The 18,269-nt window shown below is 42.5% G+C and overlaps 1 protein-coding gene across 1 annotated transcript in view; it reads left to right on the top strand.

Moving 5' to 3' along the window:
* Positions 1–928: 928 nt before the first annotated feature.
* Positions 929–18,269, top strand: part of LOC109925039 (collagen alpha-1(XVIII) chain-like) — a 70,784-nt gene continuing 53,443 nt past the window's right edge. Inside the window, exons 1-2 of the mRNA XM_048614688.1 lie at positions 929–1,323; positions 12,471–13,018. Of these exons, the coding sequence (XP_048470645.1) occupies positions 1,110–1,323; positions 12,471–13,018 (762 nt within the window). The 5' untranslated portion in view covers positions 929–1,109. The remainder of the gene's footprint in view (positions 1,324–12,470; positions 13,019–18,269) is intronic.

Raw genomic sequence — 18,269 nt, 5'->3', positions numbered from 1 at the left:
CAGGCTAGTGAAATCTTTTCCAGAGAACTTGGGATCATTACATATGGTGCAATGTCAAACTGTGGCGGGGATCCAACCTCATAACGCCTTTGATGAGGTGATCTTGCGGCACAATTAGTAGTGGCCATTCCTCTCAGCCAGAATTTCCAAGTTCATCCAGGTTTATCCAATTCTGAGGTTCACCCAGCACCAAGCTGTGGAAGGTGTTTTCATAACATGGATGAACACGTTGAGCATCAGCCTGCAAATCCTTCCAATGCACACCAGTGGCAGGCAGTCAGGGTGGGTGAGATTTCTGGTCAACTGGATGATGGAAAGGAAAGTTGGAGCTTCTACCATCTTCATATATATCTCCAGACTACAACAGGACATGTAAAGTGCCACACAGATTCCCTGATTGAACTGCAACCCAGTACTAGACATTTGATATCATTAAGGAATTGGATTGCTTGCAGAGTAGTGACTGGAATCTAGACAGAGAGATTCCCTTGACCATACAATGTAACTTCTGAAATAAACTTTGAAGAACCAATTTGGAAACAATTCAATTCCTACTTGGATTTTGTTTAGTACTTTAACAAATGAATAGGAAGGTAGGGAAGTAGGAAGAATAACTGAACTTCCTTTTAGAAAATGATAAGCATCGGCTTACAGTGAGTAATGTGAATATGACCTGCAATCTATCATTGCAATGTCAATATTCACCTTCCTGTGTGTGTGTGTGTGTGTGTGTGTGTGTGAACTTATTAAGTGGATTATATACATAACTATGGGTTAAATAAACTCATCGGAGACAGTCTATTTGTAGCCTTACATTCTCTATGACTGTACACTAGCATCAGGCTTCTTAAGAGCAAATGTCTGTGATGCTGTTGGGAGTGAGCCAGGCAGTCATCCTTGACACGTTATCAGGACTTGGGGACGATAACAAAATGTTCAAGAGGCGAATTTGAGTTTGTTGCTGACTTCAGAGCAGATTCCCTGGTATGAGGAGCATGTTGTGAAGAGCAGGTTGACACTGAGTCGTCTGAGTGATCCCAAACAAGTCTCTTTCAAAAGCGGTCACATTTCAGTTTTAAACTCACTCTAGAAGGAGCCTTGACCCTGCTATGCCTCCTTCCTTCTTTGGTCCCCTGGGTTTCTTGCTGCTCTGTGCTCTCTACCATCCAGTAGGATCATGGTGGTGGTTTGAGGGTGATGTTTCGCCAACCACTCAGACAATACAGCAGCCTGAAGTGACAACACCCTCCTGGCCTATAAGAGAAGATGACGTGCAGTTAATTCAAACTTCCGAAAAGACATCTAACGAAAACAATGCTCAAGGTATATAATTATCATTATCTCTTTTGTCAGAATCAGGACTGGAATACTAATCGTGCAGAAGTTGGAAAAAATGGGTGAAACATGATTGTGAATGGTTGGTGTGCTTCCAGGGCTGGCAAAAGCAAAACCAGCCAATGTTTATTGCTGGAAAAAGCATTCTGTGCATGTCCATTGAGAAGAAAGCTAGACTTGGCTGCGATGCTTCTCTAGCTGAATAGTTTCACTTGATATTTACTGACAAGACTCAAACATGCACACAAGTCATTTTGAACAAGAAATGGAGGGATGCTGCTAGTAACTGCATTCACATGGGGGCAAAAAATTAACACAGAGGTAGAAATGTAAGGATTAAACTAGCTTTGTTTTCCTTGTATTCTGTTCTAAGCATATACATGGATATGTAAATTATCTTGTCAGTTTTTCCAACAATAGAGTCAGTTGTATAATCCAATCAGTATTACAATCTCTTTATCCAACTCAAAGATACAATATTGGAGAGTTGAGGGGGCAATAAGTAAAGTAAATCCACTTGCAATTCAATTTTGCTCACGGTTTGAACATTTTTAGAAACTGGCCATTGGCATTAGTTGGCAATTCTCAGTAATTATTTTTGCTTTTTTCTTGGTAGTTGTTTATATGAATCTGAAATGTGTGGGTAGGGTGGAGGGAGGGGGTGGTGGTCGTGCATGGTCAGAGTTGAGGGGGGAGGTGGTAGGGAGCTGCTGGAAGATTACCCAGGTTTTTACCTGCACAAAGTGCAGGGCAGTCAATTGTCGTCTGGGACATTGGCAAACAAGAATCTTCCAACACTGACAATCCATTGTCAGTTTGTGGAAGCTCAGGGTCAGTGTTGTGATGCAGCTTACCACTTCAGACTTGCGTTTGAATCCAGCCTAGACTGGAAGCTGGAAGTGTTGCAAGAAACTAATTATATGGTGTTTCAATCTAGATCCTGGTGGATAACAGCATTTGAACACTCCTGGTTGGGTTGAATATCTGTGAGACACTGCATATTGTTTGATTTTACTCATTTCTTAATTGATTCATAGAGCTAGTGACTAGGATGGGGATACCTGGAGAATATCTTTTCTTCTCTACCCCAGGGAAAATGTAATTAATCACAACAAACTCTTCAGATCCTTTCTGATCTCTCTGTCTTAGCCGCAAACTGGAGAGTTCACCAGCACCGAACCATTGAGGAAGTTGGCAGAATCTTCTTCATGAAAACAGTCATCAACAGAATAAAAATTCTACAAATCAGTATGTTCTTGGAGTTCTAATAATACAACATTGTACCTGAAATGAATCAGTGTCAGAGCAGGGGTTTCCCCTCCAACAATGTCCCCCACCACCCCCCTCCAATTTGCATTTCACAGCGAGCTTATAAAGTTTTTTCAATGTATTTATTCACAGGATGTAAGCATTGCTCACTAGGCCTGTATTTATTGCTCATCCCCAATTACCCATGAGCTGAGAGACTTGCTAGGCCATTTCAGGACATAAATGCAGTGCAGCAGTTCAGAAGAGGTTCATAGATTGATACATGGAATGAGCAGGTTGTCTTATGATGGAATGTTGGATAGGCTGGGTTTTTTTTCTCAGTGGAGTTTAGAAGGCAAGGGCTCACTTGACTGAAGTGTTTCAGACCTTGAATAGTCTTCACAAGGATGTCTTCGCGTATATGTCAGATCGTGTGTTCAAGTGAGGCTTGGACCCTTGAATTTCCAGTTATCAGTTTTCAGGTCTTTAGCTCTCACCCTCAGTCTATTAGTAGCATTGGCAAAGATGTGGAAGTTCTATGTCTAGCATTTGTACAAATTTTTCTTAAAATCAGAAATGCATGTCCTGCAGAGAGAGTTACAGAGGTTTAGGAAATACACGTTGCCATGGTAACCATGAGTGTATCACCCCTTAAACATACAAGTTTCCCTGAGGTCAAGGGAGGTGATGTTGTAAGCTTGCAGCCGGATGTAACTGGATATTGTTCAACTGTGCAGGAGGTGGATTGTTTTAGGAGCTGAGGCTATAGGAAGAATGGTTGATACATCAACTGAGAAAAGTTTATCATCTGACTTCATGCAGAATCTGATATTATGCTCCAAGAGAAGGGCAAAGTAACCAGTTTGCACATAAAAATAGGCTTACCAAGTTCTGGAAATATTGCTCACTGTAAATGGACAGACTATGGGTGGATCTGCACCACATGGTTTACAGTAGTTAGAGATGGCAGCTCACCACCACCTTCTCCATGGTAATTAGGGATGGGCAGCAAATTCTAGCCCAACAGCCACATCCCATAAATGAATAAAATAATATTTAATGAATTCAACAGACTGACTCTCTAAAACTATTTAAGGAACCAAATTCCAAGTGTATGCAAACAATTTCTTTAAACTCAACTGTATATTTATAAATAGCAAGAAGTTAATACTGATTTACTGTGACATAACCCATTTATTTATTTCATTATTAACCCACTGGATTAATTATTTGCACTGTTGAAGAACTGCTAACTGTGATTGTTCATTGTAATATTGTGTGATATCTTTGATAAATGATGAACATAACATCATACACATGAAAATATATATCAGAAGCAGGAGTAGGCCATTTTGTCCCTCAGGCCTGCTCACACTGTTCAATAAGATCATGGCAGATCTGATTATGGCCTCTGTTCTATGGTTCTGTCTATCTCGGATACCATTGGCTCCCTTGATAATCAAGAATGAATCTAATTCACCCTTAAAAATAATCAATGGCCATGCCTTCATTGCTCTCTGGGGAAGAGAATTCACCTAACACCAGCTCCTGGCAAACACCACTAAAACCTTCCTTCACTCCAAAGATACAACTATTAACTGTCAACCAGTTTTGTATCTATGTTGTTATTATCCTTTTTATTCCATGAGTTCTAACTTTGCTCACTAGTCTGTGTGCGGCACTTTATCAAGTCAGGGTTATCTCATCCACTCAATGACTTGTGTGAATCTTGCCAGGAGGTTAGTAAAGCAAACAGTGAAGCTAAGATGATTTGTTGGGCCGGATTTAGAAATCACCATCTCCTAGGAAAGGACTAGATGATTTTATTCTACACTTTCTTCATCTTTTCATACCTCTGGGCCTCACCAGCGTACACTTATAAAAATTAAAACTCAAAGTAACAATAACAGAGGGCAAATAACTCGAAAATAAAACTCCAGAGAAATAGGCGAAGCAGTAAAATTGTATAGCAACTTTTTGAGATAATTAACTGTCCCAAAAGTCTGAAAGAATGCTGGTTAGATTTTTATCTCCAATTTCCTTCCTTTCTTTCCTCTTCTGAAGTCTTTGACTCCCTTCTTGTTGTTGACCTAGTCTTTGATGAAGTATTGATTTGAAGCTTTGTCTGATGCCCCTTGATGAATATTAATATTGATTCCAGTATTGTGTAAGATGCTGAAGAATGAAAGGTGGCCTGTGTTGCGAGTGTTACCTGAGGGATCAATATTGGCGAGGACCCTATATGTTTTACCTGGAAAAGTGCCATTGGATTCTGTCCATCAACCTGAACAGGCAAACAGAGATTCTTTATCGCACATGCAAAAGGCTGCCTTGATTTCAAAAGGAAATTGGTTGGGCATTTGAGGGAAATAAGCTTGCAGGAGAGGGGCTTAAAATGGGCAAAGTGGGACTCAATGGATTGCTTGATAGAGGGCTGGCATCAACCTGATGAACTGGAAAGTCTCCATCTGTGCTGACATGATTGAGTGACAGAAAACTCTCAATCCTGCACTAAAATATCAGCTTAGATTTTGTGTTCAAGTGAGGCTTGAACTCAGAAGCTGGCAGAGATGAAAATGCTGTCACTGAGTGAAGTTGACAGCAAAGAGGGTGGAACATGCGAGCTACATAAAATATGAAAGAATCCCAAAGAAAGAGCAAGCCGGGGAATGGGCATTATTTGAACTCGTTGAGTTATGTTGAACTGTAAAACCATAAGATGTAGGAGGAGAAGCAGGCCAATCAGCCCATGTTCCACCATTCAATGAGATCATGGCTGATCCAAAAATCCTCAAATCCACTTTCCTGCCTTTTCCCCTTATCCCTCATTTTTCTGATGATTAAAAATCCATCTGTCTCAGCCTTGAACAAATGCAAAGTGAAGGTGAAACAACGCTAAGTGTTAACATCTGCAAACCTGTCAAAGCTTTAGCAAGATACATGGTCAATATTTATTTGTCTATTTTATGCATTCTTGAGATGTGAGCGTTACTGGCTAGATTGACATTTTATTGCTGATCCCTAATTGGTGGTGCTGAGTTATTCTTGAACTACTATAAGTCCATCTGATGTAGGAACATCCACAGTGCTGCTAGGAAGGAAGTTCCAGGATTTTGATTGCACAGGATTAAAGGAACAGCGATATATTTCCAAGTCAGGATGGTGGGTGGTTTGGAGGGAATCTGCAGGGGGTGGTGTTCCCATGTATTCACTGCCCATATCCTTCCACCTGATACAGGTTGCCAGTTTGAAAGGTGCAGTAGAAAGAGCCTTGGTGAGTTGCTGCAGTACATCTTGACTATGGTAAACACTGCTGCCATTGTGCGCTGGTGAGAGAGACAATGAATGTTTAAAATGGTGGATTGGATTGTGGTCAAGGGGACTGCTGTGCCCTGAATATTCTTAATCTTCTTGAGTATTATTAGAACTGCACCCATCCAACACTTATCACATATTATATGCAACAAGATATTTGAGTTCCTCAACTGACGCTGATAGTACAGATTTCTCCCAGAAACTTCTGAACAATCATTCATTGGAAGGTTGCTCTGCTGGCTGGGCTGTTATTGTCCATCCCTAGCTGCCCTTGAGGACATAGTGGTGAGCTACCTTCTTGAACTGCTACAGTACCATTTGGTGTAGCTACACTCTCTACGCTCTCTCTGTTGATCGGAACTAAGTTCCAGGATTTTGGAGCCAGCCACCGTAAAGAAACAGTGATATATTTCCAAGTCAGGATGGTAAGAGGCTTGGAGAGGAACTTACAGGGTGTGGTATTCCCGTGTATCTGCTGCCCTTGTCCTTCTAGCTGGAAGCGATCGTGGGTCTAGAAGGTGCTGCCTAGGAGCCTAATGTTTGAGGTTACACAAACAAAAACAGAGAACTACAGATGCCAAAAATCAGAAGCAAAAACAGAAATTGCTGGAGAAGCTCAGCAGGACCGGCAACATCTGTTAAGAGAAAGCAGAGTTAACGTTTTGGATCCAGTGATCCTTCTTCAGAACTGGAACTGAAACGTTAACTCTGCTTTCTCTCCATAGATGCTGCCAGACCTGCTGAGTTATTCCAGCCATTTCTGTTTTGTTACTGCTTAAGGCTACTTGATACTATTGGCAATTCACTGACCTTCGTCCTCCGTAATATTTGGAAGCCACAGTAATAGACTGAGCAGTAATCAGCGCTGGGGTGGCATGGTGGCTCAGTGGTTAACACTGTTGCCTCTCAGCTCCAGGGACCCAGGTTTGATTCCACCCTTGGGTGACTGTCTATGTGGAATTTGCGCATTCTCCCTGTGTCTGTGTGGGTTTCCTCTGGGTGCTCTGGTTTCCTTCCACAATCCAAAGATGTGCAGGCTAGGTGGATTGGCCATGCTAAATTGCCCATACTGTTCAGGGATGTGTAGATTAGGTGGGTTATAGGGGGATGGGTTTGTGTGGGATGCTCTGAGGGTCAGTGTGGACTTGTTGGGCTGAAGGGCCTGCTTCCACACTGTAGGGATTCTATAAAAAAAACATATTTTTATGTCAGTGATGTATTATGCCATATTGAAGATATATAGTTTTCCGATCACAACATAGCTTGCCATTGTTGAGGGATGTTAAGAAAACATAACATATTAAACAGTGAGTCTGGGACCTTGATTCATGATAAATCACATTAGTATGACAAACAAAATAGATTCCAATTGGTTAAAGGTAATATTTTAGCTGAAATCAGGAAACTTGTTTGAAGATGTGTGACTGGCACTCTGGAATAGAATAATGCTGTAGTGGCATTAATTTAACTGGAAGTTGAATGGTCTGATGGGGAAAAGGGAGTAAAGGTGGGAGAGGTGGACCGTAAGGTTTTCCAGATGGATGAGTCAAACTGGGTCGATTGGTTTTCCATCTCAAGATTGATCTTGTTGTCTGAGACATAGAGTCTGGCTCCCTGCCTCGCTTTTGTCTTCATTTCCGTCCTAATCTGTTTAGCCAGACACACTATCTGAAGCTGTTATCAGTTTTGGCCTGTTCTTACACTTTCACCACATGCACTATTATTATGGCTCCTTCAAGAGTCTCTAATGTCAACTACTCGTTATCATGAAATTTCCCCTTGAATTCACTTTTTGTTTCTAACTTACAGACGCCGCTGTGCCCAGATAATCACTCAACTGGTCTGTTGAAAATAATAGTGCTTGAGTCAAGAGCTTTGGGAACCTTCAGGTGGAAAGGCTTGCTTGCAACATTTAATGTAGCGGTTCAGACAAGAACAACTATTTTAACCTGAATGGATACATGCCCTATACAGCTGTCTTTACCAATATGGCATCACGTTTAACCAAGACATGTGACATTGCCCCTTGAAACTGGTCCTCTTTGCCCTAATTTTTCAAATGGAGAAAGGGAGTGAGGACATTTCTTTACTGAGTCAAGCACTAAAATTAGGACAAGATGCCAACTGATAACACACATTTTGTAAATGGAGTTGATAGGCTGGATTATTCTAATAGGCTATCCAGATGTTCCTGAATTCTTTCCTCCAGGAAATTGTAATCTGCCTAGTTCCCGAATCAAATTGATTCTTGAATCTGGATTAACGCGACCACTGTAGTGGAGCGACGTGCAAAGTTAAACCACTTTGTGCCAATGATATTGTTGGAAAGTTAATGCACCCTTAGGTAGGAAAGGACTTCTGGCATATATAGTTGGCAGATACTCTAGAGAATTGCTCCCTAAACTTTCTGCACCTTCCCTTCAAAGTTCTTTGTATTCTGAGGTCAGTTGTACTTTCTAACACATCAGGTTTCTTCTTATGATAAAAGACATTGTTTTGTGTATACAACAGCAAATCGAACATCAAAGGCTGCGATTATCTTGTTACACAAGGTTGTTGGCAGGGATTAGTCATAACACCTCCAGTTCAGTCCAGTCCACTGACTGTGTAATTTACAGAAACCTGACATTTTAAATGCTAAAACTTTATCTACTCCAGAGTGGCATTTACACCTTGTTGAAAAACGTTCTGCCCATATTTGGTCTATGATGTGGAGGTGCCAGTGTTGGTCTGGGGTGGACAAGGTCAGAAATCACACAACATCAGGTTATAGTCCAACAGGTTTATTTGAAAACAATCAATTAAATCAAATGAATCAATTAAAACCTTCTAACTGATTAAAGATTTAACAGCATCTTAGGTTTGTTTAATACGCCCTCATCAGTGGTGTGGCCCTTTGATCTTTTACTTATAAATTCTGTGTCAGATACTATCTCTCTCACTAACACCTGAAGAAGGAGTGAGACTCTGAAAGCTTGTGTTTTCAAATAAACCTGTTGGGCTATAACCTGGTGTCGTGTGATTTCTGACCTTGTCCATACTTGGTCTAGTGAACATGTGACTCCAGTCCCACACCATTTAACAGACTTATGAAGTGGCCACTACAACCAGGAATGGGGATGGGAATAAATATTGCTCTTGCTATTGGGTGGAAGTGGCAGCAGTTACATAGACCGCATAGTCCAGAATATCCTTCTAAACCTCTCTGCATCTCTTCCTCCCTCTTCATAACCTGATTCTTCACCCCAAACTTTTAGTCACCCCTTTAATATCTCCTGATGTGGTGTGATGTCAAAGAGTTCTCTTAAAATGTCTCCGTTAAATTACTACATTAAAGGTGCTTCATAAGTCCAAGTTGTTGTTGTTATTGTCAACAATGCCCCCATACCGGAAAGATATTTTTTGGAAAAGTGATTTGGGTGCATGTTGAGTTCTCTGCAATCTTATTCCATTAATATTTCTTTTCCAAATTGCATAAATCCAGCCTTGGTGTTGTAAGTGCAAAGTAAATCTCTCATATGAGGTGCAAAGTAGAAAAAGACAAGAGAGAAAGTGTACAGTGGGTTTGAAGGGCAGAAATGGCCCAATTGTGTTCATGACCTGTGCAAATAAATAGCCTGCTGGTACTCATTTTCAAAACTTATACCAGGGCCAATAGTCAGTGGATGAACAGAAATAAAAATGTTCACTGAAGGTGCTTTTATATTGAAGTCCCTGATACAGGGGAGCAGGCCTATTAACCAGCTTGAGTGTGGGGTTGGGGGAATAGGGATGAAGGGTAGTGGAGGGACAGGGATGTGTCAAGGGAACAGCTTTGTCGGTTTCCATTTCCAGCAGTCACTGTGGTCAGAAACTGATCCAATGTTACCGGCTGGCAGCTGGCAAGATCAGCACAACATTGGGGTTAGGACAGGAACCAGGTCTGTTAGAGCGATTTACTTTTCTAACAGCAACCAAAAATGAAACAAAGGGGTTTGTCATCACTTGCCTTTGTAAGATCATAAGGTCTTGAGTAAGATTATGAACTTAACAATGTTGGGACTCTCATGATACAGTGTAGTGTCTGTGCCTCTGAGCTAGGAGACCTGGTTCAAATCCCTACCTGCTCCAGAGGTGTGTAATGATATCTTTTATCAAGTAGATTAGGAAATATCCACCTTTAGTAACTTGACCTGGAAGGACTCCAACAAAGACCCGCCAGACTGATACCTGGGATGAGGGAATGGTCCTACAAGGGGTATTTCAGTATTTTAGGCCAAGTGTGCCTAGAATTGAGAGGTGACCTCATTGATACGTAAAATTCTTCAGGCATTTGACATTGTTCATGTTGTGAGGACGTCTCTCCTGTCCATGAAGTCTAAAACCAAGGATCGCAGCCTCAGCTACAGGGGGAGGATGGGTGTGGCCTTTGACGACTGAAGTGAGGAGGAAAAGGCTTAGCTTAAAGATTTATGAAGATCGGATTTTTCTAACTCAACAACTGGGATGCTCAGTTCTTGAGTATATTTAAGATTGGAAATTGATAAATGTTTGGACCCTGAGGAAATTAAAGGATATGGGGAGATAATGTGGATGATTGAGTGAGAAGATGACTTTAAGGATTGGAGTAGGCTCAAGGGGCTGAATGGCATACTTGGGTTACAATTTCTTATGTTCTTCTGTCTGCCCAGAGTTTCTTATCTATAAAATCTAGGAAGAGGGAGGTTAGGAAATTTTTTCTCAAAAAACACAGCAGTCAATGGACAATTTTGTTCTTATACATTGAGCGGTGATAGACAGTATTTATGGAGGTGATGAGGTGACTGGGCAGATCCCTGTGTCTCTCCTCATTTTGAGCAGACTCACTGTATTAAGCGATCCTCTCACGAGGCAAGACACCTTCCCGGGATCAGGAGCCTTCACTAGCTGAGGGCTGCTGGCCAATAAGAAACTGTGCATTACTTGGCAACGCCAACAGGAATGGTGGCAGTTGATGATAATGCCATAGGCACGGAGTCGAGGAGGCATCTCAGCCATTGATGAGTGACAGTGGGGCGATGTTCATGGGGGAGCAGAGGAAGGGAGGTCAGCAGCCAAGGCAGAAGGGAGGCCCTCACTAAGCCCCTGTCCCCACACCTCCCATCTCAGAACTCCTCAGGCAGGTACTGAGTAGCTTTGAACAAGGGAATGGCTCCACCTGGAGTCTGTAAATAACTCAGAGAGGGCTTAGCCGCATGTGAAACTCTTGTATGCCCAATAGCAGCAACGTGATGAGGCTCTGTTCACTAAAGAGCTGCGTACAAGTCATCCACCCCAGTTGTGGTAGTGGCATTGGGTTAGTAATCCAGAATCGTTAACTAATGTTCCAGGAAAATGGATTTAAATCCCACCATGACATGATGAAATTTGATTTCACCTAGAAATCTAGAATTAAAAAGCTAGCCTAATTGTGACCATGGCACCAATGTTTGTAAGAAGTGTTATAAGAGTCAATCTCATTCATTAATGCCCTTTAGGCATCTTTAGCTGGTCTACATGTGACTCCAGGCCTATAGCAATGTGGTTGATTCTTGACTCCATGTTGGACAATGAGGATGGCAATAAATGCTGGTCTAGCCAGTGACATCCACATACTATTAAAGAATTTTAAAACAAACTTAATTGTGGCAGAAGTAGGAAAGTTCAGTTTATACTTTGGATCTGTGCAGAGTTCATTTGTTGCCCATTCATCTATCCAGTTCCACAGGTGTAGGAACTTTATTTACAAAGAGTTCTATGCAATGCTTTAAAATGTCGACTCCATGCTTACAGTTCTGGCTTCCAGCACATTTAGAGCTTACTATTTTTCTAAGTTAGCACCCAGGCTTAACTAACCAAGCACAGTGAGCATCAATAGTAGCAGACTCATATAATCAAACACAGGACAATTGAACACTGCATCTGCCACCCTCTCCCTTTAAGGTGGCACAATGGCTCAGCGATTAGTGGTTAGCACTGCTGCCTCAAAGCACCAGGGACCTAGGTTCGATTCCATCCTCAGCCGACTGTCTGTGTGGAGTTTGCACATTCTCCCCGTGTCTGTGTGGGTTTCCGTCCAAAGATGTGCAGGTTAGATGGATCGGCCATGCTAAATTGCCCTGTGATGTCCAGGCTAACTGGGCCGTGGGAAATGCAGCGTTACAGGGATAGGGTGGGCGGGTGCTCTACAGAGGGTCAGTGTGGACTCATTGGGCTGAATGGCCTGTTTTCACACTGTAGGGATTCTATGACTGATTAAATGCCCACTCCATTGTTCGACTCATTTTGGGATGACAATAAACTGTGCCCTATATGATTCCGATTAAACGCAGAACATTGCATTTGGCATTGGTTGCTTGCTTGCCTTGCCTCTGCTCCTATGATGCTGCTTGGCCTGCTGTGTTCATCCAGCCCTGCACCTTGTTGTCTCAGATTCTCCAGTATCTGCAGTTCCTACTATCTCTTGCCATTTATCTTTCTGCTTTTCCAGTACTGGAGCTGTGCTGTCAGGGGCTATAGGATAAAGCCTGCTTCTTTCCCTCACACATTCACTAAATACGATGTTTATCTTCCAGGTATTGAACTACAGGAGGACATCAATCTGTTCAGTCTGGTTCCTGAAGACTCTCCAGGTGTATCCAAGACAGAAGGGCTGGGTGGGAGAACTGGGTTGAATTTCCACAAAGATTTCACCCCCACACCACGCTTAATTCAAACTGTCTTTCCAGAGCCATTTTACAAGGATTTTGCCATCCTAGTCACACTGAAGCAAACCAATTTGAAGGGTGGGGTGATCTTTGCAGTCGTGGATTCTTCTGGGAAGGTCATTAGCCTCGGAGTTAAGTTATCCCCAGTGGAAGATGGCATGCAACATATCGAACTTTATTACACCCCTCCATATTCTGATGCTTCCAGAAAAGCAACTTCCTTCAAAGTGCCGGCCAGGATCAAAAGGTGGACACATTTTGGGCTCCGTGTTGAAGGAAATTCGGTGACCCTGAACCAGCAATGTCAGAGGCCCCAACGACTTAAATTCAAAAGGTCATGGGAACCTCTAGAGTTTGAACCAGATTCTAAAATACTCGTTGCAAACGCTGAAGAAGCAGACGGGGACAAATACATTGTGAGTACTGCTGGCAGGCATGGGGCTTTAATATCTAGTTTAAAGGCTTTCAGAGCATGAGCTGATTGTGGTTCAGTGGCAATGTCACTGGCCCAGTGATCCAGGTGGTCAGGGTAGTGCTTTGGGGTCATGGGTTCAAATTCCACCCTTGCAGCTTTGCGTCAATGAAGAAAACTCTGAAATGGAAATCTAGTCCCAGTCATGGTGACTATGAAACCATCATCAATTGTTGCTGATACTCTCTAGGGAAGGAAATCCACTTCCTTAGTCTGGTCTACAAAGTACTCCAAACCCACAACGATGTGGTTAACCCTGAAAAGACCTAGAAATTGCTCCTTTTGTGTGGTGATAACTTAGTAGTACTGTCACTGGACAAGTAATCCAGTTACCCAGGTAATGTTCTGGGGACCCATGCTCAAATCCTGCCACGGCAGATGGTAGAATATGAATTCAATGAAAAATCTGGGATTAAGAGCCTAATAAAACCATTGCTGGAAAAATCTCTTTGGTTCACCAGTGTCCCTTAAGGAAGGAAACTGCTGTCCTTATCTGGTCTGGTCTATATGTGACACTAAAGCCACAGCAATAAATGTTACAGAGATAGTAAGAACTGCAGATGCTGGAGAATCTGATATAACAAGGTGTAGAGCTGGACGAACACAGCAGGCCTCTGATGCTGCTTGGCCTGCTGTGTTCATCCAGCTCTACACCTTGTTATCTCAGCAATAAATGTCAGCCTAGCTAGCAACTCCCTATCTGCTGGAAGAATAAAAAAAGGCATTTCTGAAGAAGGGTCTAGGCCCGAAACGTCAGCCTTTCTGCTCCTCTGATGCTGCTTGGCCTGCTGTGTTCATCCAGCTCTACACCATGTTACCCCGCTTCACTCAATATAGTAATCTGTTTGGTATCTGGCGTACTCAGGGAATGGACGGTGGAGGTTTACTTGGATTTTAGTAAAGCCTTTGACATGGTTCTGTTTTGTGGACTAATTAGTAAATTTAGACCACATGGGATTCAGGGTGAGCTTGACAATTGGATACAAAATTAGCTTAATAACAGGAGGCAGAGAGTGGTGGTGGAAGGTTGTTTCTCAGACTGGAGGCCTTTTACCGGCCGTGCTCCACAGGGATCAGTGCTGAGTCCAATTTCATCTGTCATTTATGTCATATGAATGATTTAGATGAGAAAGGAGAGGGCTTGATTAGTAAGTTTGTGGATGACACCAAAATTGGTGGTATAGTGGACAGGAAAGAAGGTTATCTGAGATTACAAAGATATCTTAATCAGTTGGGCCAATGAGCTGAAAGTGGCAGATGGAGTTTAATTTGGATAAATTCAAGGTATTTTGCTAAAACCAACAAGGGCAGAACCTATACAATTAAAAGTAGAGCCTGAGGTAGTGTTGTAGAACAGAGACCTAGGGGTGCAGATGCATAATTCTTTGAAGCTTGCATCACATGTAGACAGGTGGTTAAGAAGGCATTTAGCATGCTTGCCTTCATTGCTCAGACTTTTGAGTATTGGAGTTGGGACACCATGTTGGGGCTATACAGTATGTTGGTGAGGGCTCTTCTGGAGTATTGTGTACAGCTCTGGTTGCCAGGCTATAGGAAGGATATTATGAATTGGAGAGGATTCAGAATGATTTACTAGGATGTTGCCGGGAAGATTTTGAGTTATAAGGAGAGGCTGGACAGGCTGGGACTTTTTTCACTGGAGCATAGGAGGTTGAGGGCTGACCTTGTGAGGTTTATGAAATCACGAGGGGTATAGATAAGGTGAACGGCAGGTGTCATTTCTCTGGGAGGGGATTTCAAGACTGGGGGCATATTTTTAAAATGAGAGGAGTAAGATTTGAAAAAGACGTGAGGGGCAATTCTGTGAGAGTAGTGCATGTGTGGAATGAACTTCCAGAGGAAGTGGTGGATACAGGTAGAGTTGCAACATTTAAAAGACATTTGGATAAGTACATGAATGGGATATCTATGGAGAAATATGTGCCAAGCGCACGCAGGTGGGACTATTTTAGTTTGGGATTATAGTCAGCATGGACTGGTTGGACCAAAGATTCTGTTTCTGCGCTGTATGACCATATGACTCTAGTATAATACTTTTTAATTCTTCCTGCCAAAATGAACAAATTCACATTTAACCATGTTATACTCCAACTGTTGTATCTTTGCTTGCTTACTTTGTGGAAGATGGCTCAGTAAATGTAATGGCACAGGTTCTGGGAGTGGGCCAGACCTGTGCCATGTACAACAACAGAGAAAGTACGTTTTTATTTCAAAATATACTTTATTCATAAAAATCTTTATATACATACATGGTCACTAGAGAAGTTCAATCCTGTACACAGTCTTTACATATGTAGAGCAAACAGATTCAAGGCATTTCTTACTTATGCAATATTACATTTACATGCATTTGAGGCATTGGGAGGGTCCAACAACTGAACAGACCCCTGTTGTACTTCATCAGAAAGACCTCAGATGGTGGTCTTTCCCCACTGCGCCTTGGCGTCAGCTGCCCCAAACTTTAGTCTGTCCCTCAGCCTGTAGTCCTGGACCTTGGAATGTGCCAGTCTGCAATACTTGTTCAGGGCCAACTCCTTGCTCTTGAAGACCGACATGGTTCGAGCAGAACAAAAAGCATTTTTCACTGAGCTGATGGTCCTCCAGGCACAGTCGATGTTTGTTTCGGTGTGCGTCCCGGGAGACAGACCATAGAGCACAGAGTCCTGCATCATGGATCTGCTCAGGACGAATCTTGACAAAAACCAATGCATCTTTCCCCAGATTTCCTTTGCAAAGGCACATTCCAGAAGGAGATGTGTGACAGTTTCTACCCTCCTCTCCCTCCCAACAGCCACTTTGAGGGCAGTGTGCAGTGGTGCAGAGTCTCGGCATATATGAAGGATCTCATAGATAATCCCCTTCTTACCACCATCCAAATGATGTCTTGGTGCTTCTTGGAAAGTTCTGGTGATGAGGTATTCTGCCAAATGACTTTGACAGTCTGCTCCAGGAGCAACCCAACAGGATCCACCCTCTCCTTTTCTCGCAGGGTGTCGAGGAAGCTATGTGCTAACCACTTTCTGATGGACCTGTGGTCAAAGGTGATTTTCTTTGCAAAGTTCTCCACAAAGGACAGGTGATACAGAACAGTCAAACTACTTGGAGCGTTCTGCGACAGCGAGGCCAGTCTCATTCTTTGCAACACCCGGTACAAGTAGAACCTCAGTATGTAGTGACACTTTGTGTCTACACACAGCTAGATGCAGCCACACACAAAGGTGGCCATCAGGTTGAGGACAGCATTGGGCACATTCTTCCCTGCCTTATCCAGAGTTTTGCCTATGGACTCCCTGTGGCTCAGTGTTCAATTTAGATCTCCAGGTGAAGTGAGGTGGGCCAGACCTGCACCACGTATAACTGAGAGAGAGCCTCACACCTGATGACCAGGCTTTTACCCATAATGGAGATGGTACAATGCTCTCAAAAGACCAATTTCTACCTCACCTTGGCAATATGCTCCTTCCAAGTTTTTGCACACATCCTGGCCCTCCAAACCATATTCCCAGCACCTTCAGGTAATCTGTCCTGGCGGTGAAAGGGATAAAGGATTGGTTGACCTAGCTCCCAAAGATCATGGCCTTGCTATTGCCTTGGTTTACCTCCAGTCCCTCACTTCTTTTTAATTTTAAAAATATACTTTATTCATAAAACATATATATATCTATACATACATAGTCACTAAAGCAGTTTGGTTCTGTATGGTAGCATGTGGAGAAAACAAACAAACACTGGAGTTTGACTGTATCCAACAAATAAAATTAAAGACATCTCTTACTTGTACAATACTATGTTTACATGTATTTGAGGCACTAGGAGGCTCCAGTAACTGAACAGATCCCCATTTAACTTCAGCAGAAAGACCTCAGACAGTGGTCTTTCCCCACAGTGCCTTGGCAGCATCTGCCCCAAGCTTAAGTGCTTCCCTCAGCATGTAGTCCTGGACCTTGGAATTTGTCAGTCTGCAACACTCAGTCAAGGTCAACTTCTTGCTCTGGAAGACCCACAAGTTTCAGGCAGACCAAAGACACCCAAGTTGATGGTTTATACCTCACACCTTTTGGGCACTTGCTCACCTCATTACCAAACTGTCCTGAAACTCTGTGGGTAACTTTTGTGTCTATTATGTTGTATCCTATTCTTTTCCATGGATATGGGTAGTGAGGAGATTGGTGAGGTGTGTAACAGGCAGTCAAGTTGAATTTACTTATTTTGTATCATCAGCTAAAGTGAAATGAAACCCATGAGTATTTTGTGACATTTCCATTAGAAACTTTGCAGGTTATTGTACATTTTTGTCTGCTCCTGTTTGGGCTGGTTCTTTCTCAGTGCAAAGTTCAACTTGTTGTGAAACTACTACTTCAAAACCTTGTTGATGCTTTGTAATGTGTCTGTCATAACTGGGTCTGCTGATTGAGAAATTATTTTACAACTTTATGATGGAGGTCTTGCAAATTATGAGGAGAGCTTGAGTAGGTTGACCCTGTCCTCATTGGTATTTAGAAGAATGAGTGGTGACTTTATTGAAACATATCAGATTCTTAGGTACTTGACAGAGTGGGTGCAGAAGGGGTGATTTCCCTTGTGGGAGAACCTAGGACCAGAGGATATCATCTCACAATAAGGGATCATCCATTTAAGACAGAGGTGACTCAGAGTGTAGTGAATCTGTGGAATTCTTTACTGCAGAGGGCTGTCCAGGCTGGGTCATTAAGAATATCCAATGCTGAGATAGACAGATTTTAATTAGCAAGGGAATCAGTATTATAGGGTAAAGGCAGGAACGTTGAGTTGAAGACCACGATCTCACTGGATGACAGAGCAGTGGGCTGGATGGCCTACTCTGATCCTGAAGCTTTTGGTCATTCTAAATTAGTGTTTGTCTTCCTCTAGAACTTTCGAACCTTCAAACTCTCCTTTGCTAAAGCTGAAGTGAAATCTAACATCTATGTGTGATTGTTTCACGCTGAGGTGGAGTGGGTTTGTCCTCCATGAATAGCTTTGTTTCGCAAGGTGTCCCATAAAGTAATTAGGCTTAAAGTTGACAAAACCCATTACACAAAGAGCTGGAGGAATTGATTTGTAAGATGAGGCTGGCTCACGGTAAATGTTGCAGAGTAACTGGGGGAGACAGCAAGGTTAGCATAGCATCTACTACCTGCTTCAATATGAAATAA

This window comes from Rhincodon typus, chromosome 30, assembly GCF_021869965.1.
Source record: "Rhincodon typus isolate 14 chromosome 30, sRhiTyp1.1, whole genome shotgun sequence".
Taxonomy (NCBI): Eukaryota; Metazoa; Chordata; class Chondrichthyes; order Orectolobiformes; family Rhincodontidae; genus Rhincodon; species Rhincodon typus.
The sequence above is the reverse complement of the archived record's forward strand: the minus strand, read 5'-3'. Positions and strand labels throughout refer to the sequence as shown.